Genomic DNA, 12,225 nt, shown 5'->3' on the forward strand with positions numbered 1-12,225 from the left:
AATATTTATAACAGACTCTGTTATAAATATCTTTTTTTTATTATTTTAATCATTATGACAGGGGAGGCACTGCCTCCCCTGACTGCACGTCCCTGCTATAGTCGACACTGGAGTCAGTGTCCGTGTCGGTATCTGTGTCTGCCAACTGAGCAAAGGAACGTTTATGTGACCCCGAAGGGGTCTGGACCTGTGATAACACATCCTCCACAGACTTCTTCCATGCCTGGTTCTGAGAGTCAGATTTATCCAATCTCTTATTAATAAGAGCCACATTAGTATTCAAGGCATTCAACACATTTACCCAATCAGGAGTCGGCGTTCACAGGGTCACTCCCACAGCCGTTTCCGTCCCTAACACAGTTTCCCCTCCTGGGAAGAGCACTCAGCCTCAGACATGCCGACACACGTGTACCGACACCCACAGACACACTGGGCAAATAGGGGACAGACCCACAGTAAAGCCTGTCAGAGAAAATAAGAATTTACTTACCGATAATTCTATTTCTCGTAGTCCGTAGTGGATGCTGGGGACTCCGTCAGGACCATGGGGAATAGCGGCTCCGCAGGAGACAGGGCACAAAAATAAAGCTTTAGGATTAGGTGGTGTGTACTGGCTCCTCCCCCTATGACCCTCCTCCAAGCCTCAGTTAGGATACTGTGCCCGGACGAGCGTACACAATAAGGAAGGATATTGAATCCCGGGTAAGACTCATACCAGCCACACCAATCACACCGTATAACTTGTGATCTGAACCCAGTTAACAGTATGACAAACGTAGGAGCCTCTGAACAGACGGCTCACAACAATAACAACCCGAATTTGTTTGTAACAATAACTATGTACAAGTATTGCAGACAATCCGCACTTGGGATGGGCGCCCAGCATCCACTACGGACTACGAGAAATAGAATTATCGGTAAGTAAATTCTTATTTTCTCTAACGTCCTAAGTGGATGCTGGGGACTCCGTCAGGACCATGGGGATTATACCAAAGCTCCCAAACGGGCGGGAGAGTGCGGATGACTCTGCAGCACCGAATGAGAGAACTCAAGGTCCTCCTCAGCCAGGGTATCAAATTTGTAGAATTTTGCAAATGTGTTTGCCCCTGACCAAGTAGCAGCTCGGCAGAGTTGTAATGCCGAGACCCCCCGGGCAGCCGCCCAGGATGAGCCCACTTTCCTTGTGGAATGGGCCTTGACAGATTTAGGTTGTGGCAAGCCTGCCACAGAATGTGCAAGTTGAATTGTGCTACAAATCCAACGAGCAATCGTCTGCTTAGAAGCAGGAGCACCCATCTTGTTTGGTGCATACAATATAAACAGTGAGTCAGACTTTCTGACTCCCGCCGTTCTTGAAATATATATTTTCAATGCCCGGACCACGTCCAACAACTTGGAATCCTCCAAATCGTTAGTAGCCGCAGGCACCACAATAGGCTGGTTCAGGTGAAACGCTGACACCACCTTAGGCAGAAAATGAGGACGTGTCCGCAGTTCTGCCCTGTCCGTATGGAAAATCAGATATGGGCTCTTATATGATAAAGCCGCCAATTCTGATACTCTCCTGGCTGAAGCCAGGGCCAGTAGCATGGTTACTTTCCATGTAAGATACTTCAACTCCACCGATTTGAGCGGCTCAAACCAATGTGATTTGAGAAAATCCAAGACTACATTAAGATCCCACGGTGCCACTGGGGGCACAACCGGGGGCTGTATATGTAGTACTCCTTTTACAAAAGTCTGGACTTCAGGAACTGAAGCCAATTCTTTCTGGAAGAAAATCGACAGGGCCGAAATTTGAACCTTAATGGACCCCAATTTGAGGCCCATAGACAATCCTGTTTGCAGGAAATGTAGGAATCGACCCAGTTGAAATTCCTCCGTGGGGGCCTTCCTGGCCTCACACCACGCAACATATTTTCTCCAAATGCGGTGATAATGTTGTGCAGTCACCTCCTTCCTGGCTTTTACCAGTGTAGGAATGACCTCTTCCGGAATGCCTTTTTCCCTTAGAATTCGGCGTTCAACCGCCATGCCGTCAAACGCAGCCGCGGTAAGTCTTGGAATAGACACGGTCCCCGCTGAAGCAGGTCCGGTCTTAGAGGTAGAGGCCACGGATCCTCCGTGAGCATCTCTTGAAGTTCCGGGTACCAAGTTCTTCTTGGCCAATCCGGAGCCACTAGTATCGTTCTTACTCCCTTTTGCCGTATAATTCTCAGTACCTTTGGTATGAGAGGCAGAGGAGGGAACACATACACTGACTGGAACACCCACGGTGTTACCAGAGCGTCCACAGCTATTGCCTGAGGGTCTCTTGACCTGGCGCAATACCTGTCCAGTTTTTTGTTGAGGCGGGACGCCATCATATCCACCATTGGTTTTTCCCAACGGTTCACAATCATGTGGAAGACTTCTGGATGAAGTCCCCACTCTCCCGGGTGTAGATCGTGTCTGCTGAGGAAGTCTGCTTCCCAGTTGTCCACTCCCGGAATGAATACTGCTGACAGTGCTATCACATGATCTTCCGCCCAGCGAAGAATCCTTGCAGCTTCTGCCATTGCTGTCCTGCTTCTTGTGCCGCCCTGTCTGTTTACGTGGGCGACTGCCGTGATGTTGTCCGACTGGATCAACACCGGCTGACCCTGAAGCAGGGGTTTTGCCAGACTTAGAGCATTGTAAATCGCTCTTAGCTCCAGTATATTTATGTGAAGAGACATCTCCAGGCTTGACCATACTCCCTGGAAGTTTCTTCCCTGTGTGACCGCTCCACAGCCTCTCAGACTGGCATCCGTGGTCACCAGGACCCAGTCCTGTATGCCGAATCTGCGGCCCTCTAACAGATGAGCACTCTGCAACCACCACAGAAGAGACACCCTTGTCCGTGGCGATAAGGTTATCCGCTGATGCATCTGCAGATGCGATCCGGACCATTTGTCCAGCAGATCCCACTGAAAAGTTCGTGCGTGGAATCTGCCGAATGGAATCGCTTCGTAAGAAGCCACCATCTTTCCCAGGACTCTTGTGCATTGATGCACAGACACTTTCCCTGGTTTTAGGAGGTTCCTGACAAGTTCGGATAACTCCCTGGCTTTCTCCTCCGGAAGAAACACCTTTTTCTGAACCGTGTCCAGAATCATTCCCAGGAACAGCAGACGTGTCGTCGGGGTCAACTGAGATTTTGGAAAATTCAGAATCCACCCGTGTTGTTGCAGCACTAGTTGGGTTAGTGCTACTCCGTCCTCCAGCTGTTCTCTGGACCTTGCCCTTATCAGGAGATCGTCCAAGTAAGGGATAATTAATACGCCTCTTCTTCGCAGAAGAATCATCATTTCGGCCATTACCTTGGTAAAGACCCGAGGTGCCGTGGACAATCCAAACGGCAGCGTCTGAAACTGATAATGACAGTTTTGCACCACGAACCTGAGGTACCCTTGATGTGAAGGGCAAATTGGGACATGTAGGTAAGCATCCTTTATGTCCAGGGACACCATAAAGTCCCCTTCTTCCAGATTCGCTATCACTGCTCTGAGTGACTCCATCTTGAACTTGAATTTTTGTATGTACAGGTTCAAAGATTTCAGATTTAGAATAGGTCTTACCGAGCCGTCCGGCTTCGGTACCACAAATAGTGTGGAGTAATACCCCTTTCCCTGTTGTAGGAGGGGTACCTTGACTATCACCTGCTGAGAAAACAGCTTGTGAATGGCTTCCAATACCGTCGCCCTGTCTGATGGAGACGTTGGCAAAGCAGACTTTAGGAACCGGCGAGGGGGAGACTTCTCGAATTCCAACCTGTAACCCTGAGATACTACCTGCAGAATCCAGGGGTCCACCTGTGAGCAAGCCCACTGTGCGCTGAAATTCTTGAGTCGACCCCCACCGCTCCTGAGTCCGCTTGTAAGGCCCCAGCGTCATGCTGAGGGCTTTGCAGAACCCTGGGAGGGCTTCTGTTCCTGGGCAGGGGCTGCTTGCTGCCCTCTCTTACCCCTTCCTCTGCCCCGAGGCAGATATGACTGTCCTTTTGTCCGCTTGTTCTTATAGGACCGAAAGGACTGCGGCTGAAAAGACGGTGTCTTTTTCTGTTGGGAGGGGGTCTGAGGTAAAAAGGTGGATTTTCCGGCAGTTGCCGTGGCCACCAGATCCGATAGACCGACGCCAAATAATTCCTCCCCTTTATACGGCAATACTTCCATATGTCGTTTGGAATCCGCATCACCTGACCACTGTCGCGTCCATAAACTCCTTCTGGCAGATATGGACATCGCATTTACTCTCGATGCCAGAGTGCAAATATCTCTCTGAGCATCTCGCATATAAAGGAAAGCATCCTTTAATTGGTCTATAGTCAATAAAATACTGTCCCTATCCAGGGTATCAATATTTTCAGTCAGGAAATCCAACCAGACGACCCCAGCACTGCACATCCAGGCTGAGGCGATGGCTGGTCGCAGTATAACACCAGTATGTGTGTATATACTTTTTAGGGTAGTTTCCATTCTCCTATCAGCTGGATCCCTGAGGGCGGCCGTATCAGGAGACGGTAACGCCACTTGTTTTGATAAGCGTGTGAGCGCCTTATCCACCCTAGGGGGTGTTTCCCAGCGCGCCCTAACCTCTGGCGGGAAAGGGTATAATGCTAATAACTTTTTTGAAATTAGCATTTTTCTATCTGGGTTAACCCACGCTTCATCACATACATCATTTAATTCCTCTGATTCAGGAAAAACTACAGGTAGTTTTTTCACCCCCCACATAATACCCCTTTTTGTGGTACTTGCAGTATCAGAGATATGCAAAGCCTCCTTCATTGCCGTGATCATATAACGTGTGGCCCTACTTGAAAATACGTTTGTTTCATCACCGTCGACACTAGATTCAGTGTCTGTGTCTGGGTCTGTGTCGACCGACTGAGGTAAAGGGCGCTTTACAGCCCCTGACGGTGTCTGAGACGCCTGGGCAGGTACTAACTGGTTTGCCGGCCGTCTCATGTCGTCAACTGATTTTTGTAATGTGCTGACATTATCACGTAATTCCATAAACAAAGCCATCCATTCCGGTGTCGACTCCCTGGGGGGTGACATCACCATTATCGGCAATTGCTCTGCCTCCACACCAACATCGTCCTCATACATGTCGACACACACGTACCGACACACAGCAGACACACAGGGAATGCTCTTATCGAAGACAGGACCCCACTAGCCCTTTGGGGAGACAGAGGGAGAGTTTGCCAGCACACACCCAAGCGCTATAATATATATGGGAACAACCTTATATAAGTGTTGTTCTTTATAGCAGCTTAAATATATCAAAATATCGCCAAAAAAATGCCCCCCCCCTCTCTGTTTTACCCTGTTTCTGTAGTGCAGTGCAGGGGAGAGTCCTGGGAGCCTTCCTCACAGCGGAGCTGAGCAGGAAAATGGCGCTGTGTGCTGAGGAGAATAAGCTCCGCCCCCTATTTCGGCGGGCTTTTCTCCCGTAGTTTTAGATAACTGGCATGGGTTAAATACATACATATAGCCTCAATGGCTATATGTGATGTATTCTTTTGCCATAAAGGTATTAAATATTGCTGCCCAGGGCGCCCCCAGCAGCGCCCTGCACCCTCCGTGACCGCTTGGTGTGAAGTGTGTGACAACAATGGCGCACAGCTGCAGTGCTGTGCGCTACCTTCATGAAGACTGAAGAGCCTTCTGCCGCCTGTTTCCGGACCTTCAATCTTCAGCATCTGTAAGGGGGGTCGGCGGCGCGGCTCCAGGACGAACCCCAGGGTGAGACCTGTGTTCCGACTCCCTCTGGAGCTAATGGTGTCCAGTAGCCTAAGAATCCAATCCATCCTGCACGCAGGTGAGTTGAAATTCTCTCCCCTAAGTCCCTCGATGCAGTGAGCCTGTTGCCAGCAGGACTCACTGAAAATAAAAAACCTAAAAACTTTTTCTAAGCAGCTTTTTAGGAGAGCCACCTAGATTGCACCCTGCTCGGACGGGCACAAAAACCTAACTGAGGCTTGGAGGAGGGTCATAGGGGGAGGAGCCAGTACACACCACCTAATCCTAAAGCTTTATTTTTGTGCCCTGTCTCCTGCGGAGCCGCTATTCCCCATGGTCCTGACGGAGTCCCCAGCATCCACTTAGGACGTTAGAGAAACACAGAGGGAGTTTGCCAGCTCACAACCCAGCGCTCAATCCCAGATCTGAAACCTTAATATAAAGCCCCAGACCAGTAGTGCTTTTATATTTGCACCAAATTATGTCACTTGTACAGTAGTGTTTGGAGGAGATGACCAGCGTCTCTGCAGCTTCTGTGCAGAGAAAATGGCGCTGGTGAGAGCTGTGAGGGCTAAGCCCCGCCCCCTGAATGGCATGCTTCAGCCCCGCTATTTTTTTTATATAATATAATGGGGGGTTGTCGGATTTTGTGCCCAGGCACTATATGCCACTTCTGCCAGCCTGAAAATGAGGATTTTATGCTGCCCAGGGCGCCCTCCCCATCCCCCCCGCCCCCTGTAGTGCCGCTGTGTGTGTTGGAGCATGGCGTGCAGCGCGATCGCTGTGCGGTACCTCAGAAAGCCGTCACTGAGGTCTTCTATCTTGTTCTACTCACCTGACTTCTGGTTCTGCAAGGGGGGTGACGCCGGGCTCTGGGAGTGAACCCCTAGGCATGCCTAGTGTTCCAAACCCTCAGGAGCTAATGGTGTCCTGTAGCCAAGAAGCAGAGCCTTTAAACTCATTAGAAGTAGGTCTGACTTCTCTCCCCTAAGTCCCACGATGCAGTGAGACCGTTGCCAGCAGTGCTCCCTGAAAATAAAAAAACCTAACATAGTCTTTTCAGAGAAACTCAGTAGAGCTCCCCTGTGTGTGACCAGTCTCCCTGGGCACAATTCTAAAACTGGAGTCTGGAGGAGGGGCATAGAGGGAGGAGCCAGTTCACACCCCTTCAAAGTCTTAAAGTGCCCATGTCTCCTGCGGATCCCGTCTATACCCCATGGTTCTTGAAGTGTCCCCAGCATCCTCTAGGACGTATGAGAAATAATAATAATAATAATCACAACTAATACATTTCAACAGGAAAAAAGAAAACCCTACACCTGCTATGCTGTGGTGGGTGCTGCGCTGAGTGAGGGGTGCTGTACTGTGATGTTCATAAACCATCAGTCATAAACCAATGTCAATGTTTAAACACTAATGCTGGGCAAAGGCATACACGCTACAATTATTTGGCTGATCCGCCCACTATCAGCGGATCGGCCATATAATTGCAGCGTGTATGTTGGCGAGTGCTCCAGTAATAGCGTGCATGTCCAGCTTGTCCCCCCGATTCGATATTTTGAAAGTCACGTCTGCCACATCAGTCAGTGCATGCCATTCCGCGGCTGACGGACAGACATTTCCCTTATTACTTCACATGAGAAAGGAAAGGAACAGGGAAATGTCTCCACCCTAAGGGTGGAGCACCAATATCACATGACATATACTGTGCAAAATCTCAAGCAGGTGTAATTCGTTTGCATCTTGTGTTGTGTTCCCAACACTTCCATATCATCATGTAGTGAGTTGGCAGAGCAGCAGGGCAGCCGCACACGAGAGGCCCGTGCGTACAGTATAATAACAGGCCACTTGGATCTAGCATCAACCATAATAACAGAGACAGCAGCCGCCTCCGCACCCAATGTATTTGTTAGTTAACCCTTGAACTTCATTAAACCACGTGATCTCTCAGGCCTCTTAAACCGGACTCGATGATTGGTTATGCGTGAGAGGGCGTGTCACGCGCTCTACATTGGTTTGGCATAGTAATCAGGAAGTGTAGTTGGGGATGCCCACAATTCAGAGGGCTCGGGGTAGAACATGACCTCCGAGGCGAACAGGGACTGTATCCGTGAATGGGAAGAACTGCAGCGCCATTACAACGACATCCAGGTGAGTAACGTGTGTGACACAGGCCCCGCCCACGTCCTGTAACGATTGGCTGGACAGACTGACTACCGTCTGGCGAGAAGGAAATTGCATCGCTCGTGGCGGTTACCCTGGCAACAGCATCGGTACTGAGACCTATAGATGTGTGTATCCATATCTATCGGGCTACATTCACACACATCTATAGGTCCCAGTATATCTCTCTCTCTATATATATATATATATATATATATATATATATATATATATATATATATATATATATTCTCTGTCGATATATGGAGAGAGAGAATGTAAGACCCAGGATGTTTTGTGTATCTGTCTATCTACGTATAAATCCTAATACACAATGCTTTTCAGTAACACCATCACACACCAATATTTATAATGACAATTGTTGGCCACTGTCTGATTACATGATGGCACATGTAACTTTTCAACATGATAATTTTTGGGATGGAGTACAATTACCTGCTGAAAGTGGGTATTTCTGTTCCAGAAGTATTTTTACCCCAGGGGGTGTGATATGTTTTACCGGTGGTTGGGCTGCCAGCGGTCATAAGAATGACAGCAGCAACCCGATGGAGAAGATTGGTAAGTATGCTTACCTTCCCACCAACCCCCTAACCCTCCCTTCCCGCAGCCTAACTCTAACCCTCCCTGGTGGTGCCTAACCCCATACCTCTCATCATGACCCTTTCCAGAAGGGACAAAATGCTCTGTTCCTTGACTTCTTTCTTAATTTAAGATTTTCCTCACCTGTGGTGAAACACCTTTTGTTTCAATTAACCTGTTCAAAACTGGTGCTGGCAATCATACAGTAAGAGAAGTCCAGGAACAGAGTATTTTGTTCCTCCTGGAATGGGTCATGTTGGGAGGTATGTAGACCTAACACACCCCTCCGCCTTTCCGCAGCCTAAACCTAACCCCCCCACCCCCAACTTAACCCTAACTCCCCCGGGGGTGCCTATATCTAAACCCTCCTCTCCCCGCAGCCTAACCCTTCCTGGTGGTGCCTAGACCTAACCCCCTCCCCCTAACTCTAAGATTCCTCGGCATACTTGCGATCAGGATGCCGGCGGTTGGGATTCCGGCGTCAGCATTTCGAGTCATGTCAGGGTTTTGGCGCCAGTATTTTTGGCTGCATGTTGGAATTCTGACTGCCGGCATCCCGGCCACTGGCATGCTGACCGTATGCCCATCCAGCAGGTCTGATCTGCTATTGTAGGCTCCAAACAGTCTCCTTCACTCCCCCTTACTCCAAGGAGGTAAGCAAGATATACCTCCCGATATTCCCAGCAGTCAAGACTTAGTAACAGTTCTTCAGAACTGGATCTGACTCATTTAAATCAAGTTTGTTGATAGTTATGTGATGTGTCTCCTAGGAGTTGCTAGGTTAGGATTGAGGTGATGAGCATTATGGAGTCTATGTACTAGTTCTTGGAGAGAGAAAGTACCAGCCAATCAGCTCCAAACTGCCATGTTACAGGCTGTGTTTGAAAAATGACATGAGCTGTTTGGCTGGTACTTTATCTTCTATTTCCAAGACTTAGTACATAGACCCCATCGTGCTGTATCGACCTCATGTGTTACATGTGTACAGAGCCGTAACTAGACATTTTTCTGCCCTGTGCCTGAAAGAGTATGCCCCCCCCCCCATATTCAACATAGGGCAGCGTGCATGCCAAAAATATAAGGGTGTGGCGTCATGGGGAAGCGTGTGGCCACAGAATAGTACCACTTCGCAATACATTACACTATAATGTCCATTATTCACATTAAACCACACAGTAATACCCCTTAAACACATTAAAGCTCACAGTAGTACCCCTTATACATGTTATGCCACACAGTAGTACCCCTTGTACACGTTATGCCACACAGTAGTACCTCTTATACGTGTTACACCACAGTAGAGCTCTTATATATGTCATGCCGCAGTAAAGCCCCTTATACATGATACCCCACTAAAGGATCCTTTAAGTGAACCCAAGAGATCTTTTATATCAACTTATGGGATATCACTTGTATACAGCAAATGCACAAAAGGTGCTGCCTCATATTGTGGACTCTACAGGACTGCTGGTTAAGTCCAAACCCCAACCCCACCACCTTCCTTCCCTCCCTCTGTGTGCTGCAGCTTTAGGAGCCCCGCGCAACATAGTAGGAAGCATCCCAGCACCAAAGGAGAGTTGATAATTAAAAGACCCTCACTTACCATTAGAGAGAAGGGTGCTGAGGTGACGGAGCAGCATGAAGGAGCTGCTCTGTGCCTCCTGTCAGGACATATGGCAGCTAAGAGAGGCAGGTCAGAGGAATGCGGCAGAGCGGGCGGTGCTGTGTGAGATAGCCAGCAGAGAGAGGAGCAGTGCTTACTGTGAGTGACTATCCAGCTCTTGACGCAGGTGCAGCGGCTGATTGGCACTGTAGTGAGCCGCTCAATGGGAGTCATTCAGACCTGATCGCTGAGCAGCGATTTTTGCAGCCCTGCGATCGGATAGTCTCCGCCTACAGGGGGAGTGTATTTTAGCTGTGCAAGTGTGCGATCGCATGTGTAGCAGAGCTGCACAAACCGATTTTGTGCAGTCTCTGCCCAGCCCAGGACTTACTCAGCCGCTGCAATCACATCAGCCTGTCCGGGACCGGACTTGACGTCACTTGGACACGCCTGCGTTTTTCCAGACACTCCTTGAAAACGGTCAGTTGCCACCCACAAACGGCCTCTTTCTGTCAATCTCCTTGCGACCGCCGGTGCGTTCGGAATTTTTGCACCATCCCAACGCTGACTGGCAGCCCCGTTGCTGCAGTCCGTCGCGCCTGCACATTGCGGTGCATATGCATGTGCAGTTCAGATCTGATCGCAGGCTGTGAGAAAACGCAGCCTAGCGATCAGGTCTGAATTACCCCCATTGTGAGAGGAGGGAGGTGCGGCTTGCTTGACAAGGGGGCAGAGCGAGGGGCAGACACAGCAACAGTTGGGACAGACTCGGGCAGTGGCGATTGCAGGGATGGAGGCATACTCTCCTACATAGAGAATGGCAGTGAAACAGTCTTTCCCTAAAGCTGTCAGCTGGGATCTGCGGCCAGACCCAGACAGAGCACACAGGGCTGTGCTGTGGCGGCACAAACATAGGCGGGCGATTGAGAGTAGATGTGGCTGTTACGCCCACAGGGCAAATGCACTGTGTGCTAAGCACTGTCTACACCACCCTAGTTACGACCCTGCATGTGTAACTAGGGTTGTGGAGGTGGATGTGTTCATAGAATTAATGGGGTAGAAATGTGCTACAGAGGTGAGGAGAGCAAAATGTGTTAAAAGGAAGGAGCATCCCATGGAGTCTATTCATGAAGCAGTGAAAACAGTGGAGAAGTTGCCTATGCATCTCCTATGCAATCAGCATCTCCCTTACATTTTTAAAATGTACTTTATAAAGGCTTCCTTCAAAGCTGATTGGTTGCCATCGGCAACTTCTCCACTGTCCTTTTCACTGCTTCATGAATAGACCCCCATATCCCTTAAGTAACCTTGACTCTTCTGGGTCCATACAATTCTGAATATTGGGATGATATGACTGTCAAGGGTAGTACATTTCTCATTTCTCTGACGTCCTAGTGGATGCTGGGAACTCCGTAAGGACCATGGGGAATAGCGGCTCCGCAGGAGACAGGGCACATCTAAAGAAAGCTTTAGGATCACCTGGTGTGCACTGGCTCCTCCCCCTATGACCCCCCTCCAAGCCTCAGTTAGATTTTCTGTGCCCGACGAGAAGGGTGCACACTAGGGGCTCTCCTGAGCTCTTTGTGAAAGTTTTAGTTTAGGTTTATTATTTTCAGTGAGACCTGCTGGCAACAGGCTCACTGCATCGAGGGACTAAGGGGAGAAGAAGCGAACTCACCTGCGTGCAGAGTGGATTGGGCTTCTTAGGCTACTGGACATTAGCTCCAGAGGGACGATCACAGGTTCAGCCTGGATGGGTCACCGGAGCCGCGCCGCCGGCCCCCTTACAGAGCCAGAAGAGCGAAGAGGTCCGGAAAAATCGGCGGCAGAAGACTTTCCTGTCTTCAGATAAAGGTAGGCGCACAGCACCGCAGCTGTGCGCCATTGCTCTCAGCACACTTCACACTCCGGTCACTGAGGGTGCAGGGCGCTGGGGGGGCAGCGCCCTGAGACGCAATAAATCGATAGAAAACCTTTTATGGCTAAAATAAATGCATCACATATAACTCCTGGGCTATATGGATGCATTTAACCCCTGCCAAAACATACAAGAAAACGGATGATAAGGACGCCGAGAAAGGGGCGGAGCCT

The 12,225-nt window shown here is 49.4% G+C and overlaps 1 protein-coding gene across 1 annotated transcript in view; it reads left to right on the forward strand.

Annotated features, from left to right (window-relative positions):
* Positions 1 to 7,548: 7,548 nt before the first annotated feature.
* TMEM120A (transmembrane protein 120A) overlaps positions 7,549 to 12,225 on the forward strand; it is a 145,203-nt gene continuing 140,526 nt past the window's right edge. The window contains exon 1 of the mRNA XM_063953974.1: positions 7,549 to 7,919. Within this exon, the coding sequence (XP_063810044.1) occupies positions 7,848 to 7,919 (72 nt within the window). The 5' untranslated portion in view covers positions 7,549 to 7,847. The remainder of the gene's footprint in view (positions 7,920 to 12,225) is intronic.

The sequence above is a fragment of the Pseudophryne corroboree genome, chromosome 2 (assembly GCF_028390025.1).
Source record: "Pseudophryne corroboree isolate aPseCor3 chromosome 2, aPseCor3.hap2, whole genome shotgun sequence".
In the NCBI taxonomy this organism is placed as follows: Eukaryota; Metazoa; Chordata; class Amphibia; order Anura; family Myobatrachidae; genus Pseudophryne; species Pseudophryne corroboree.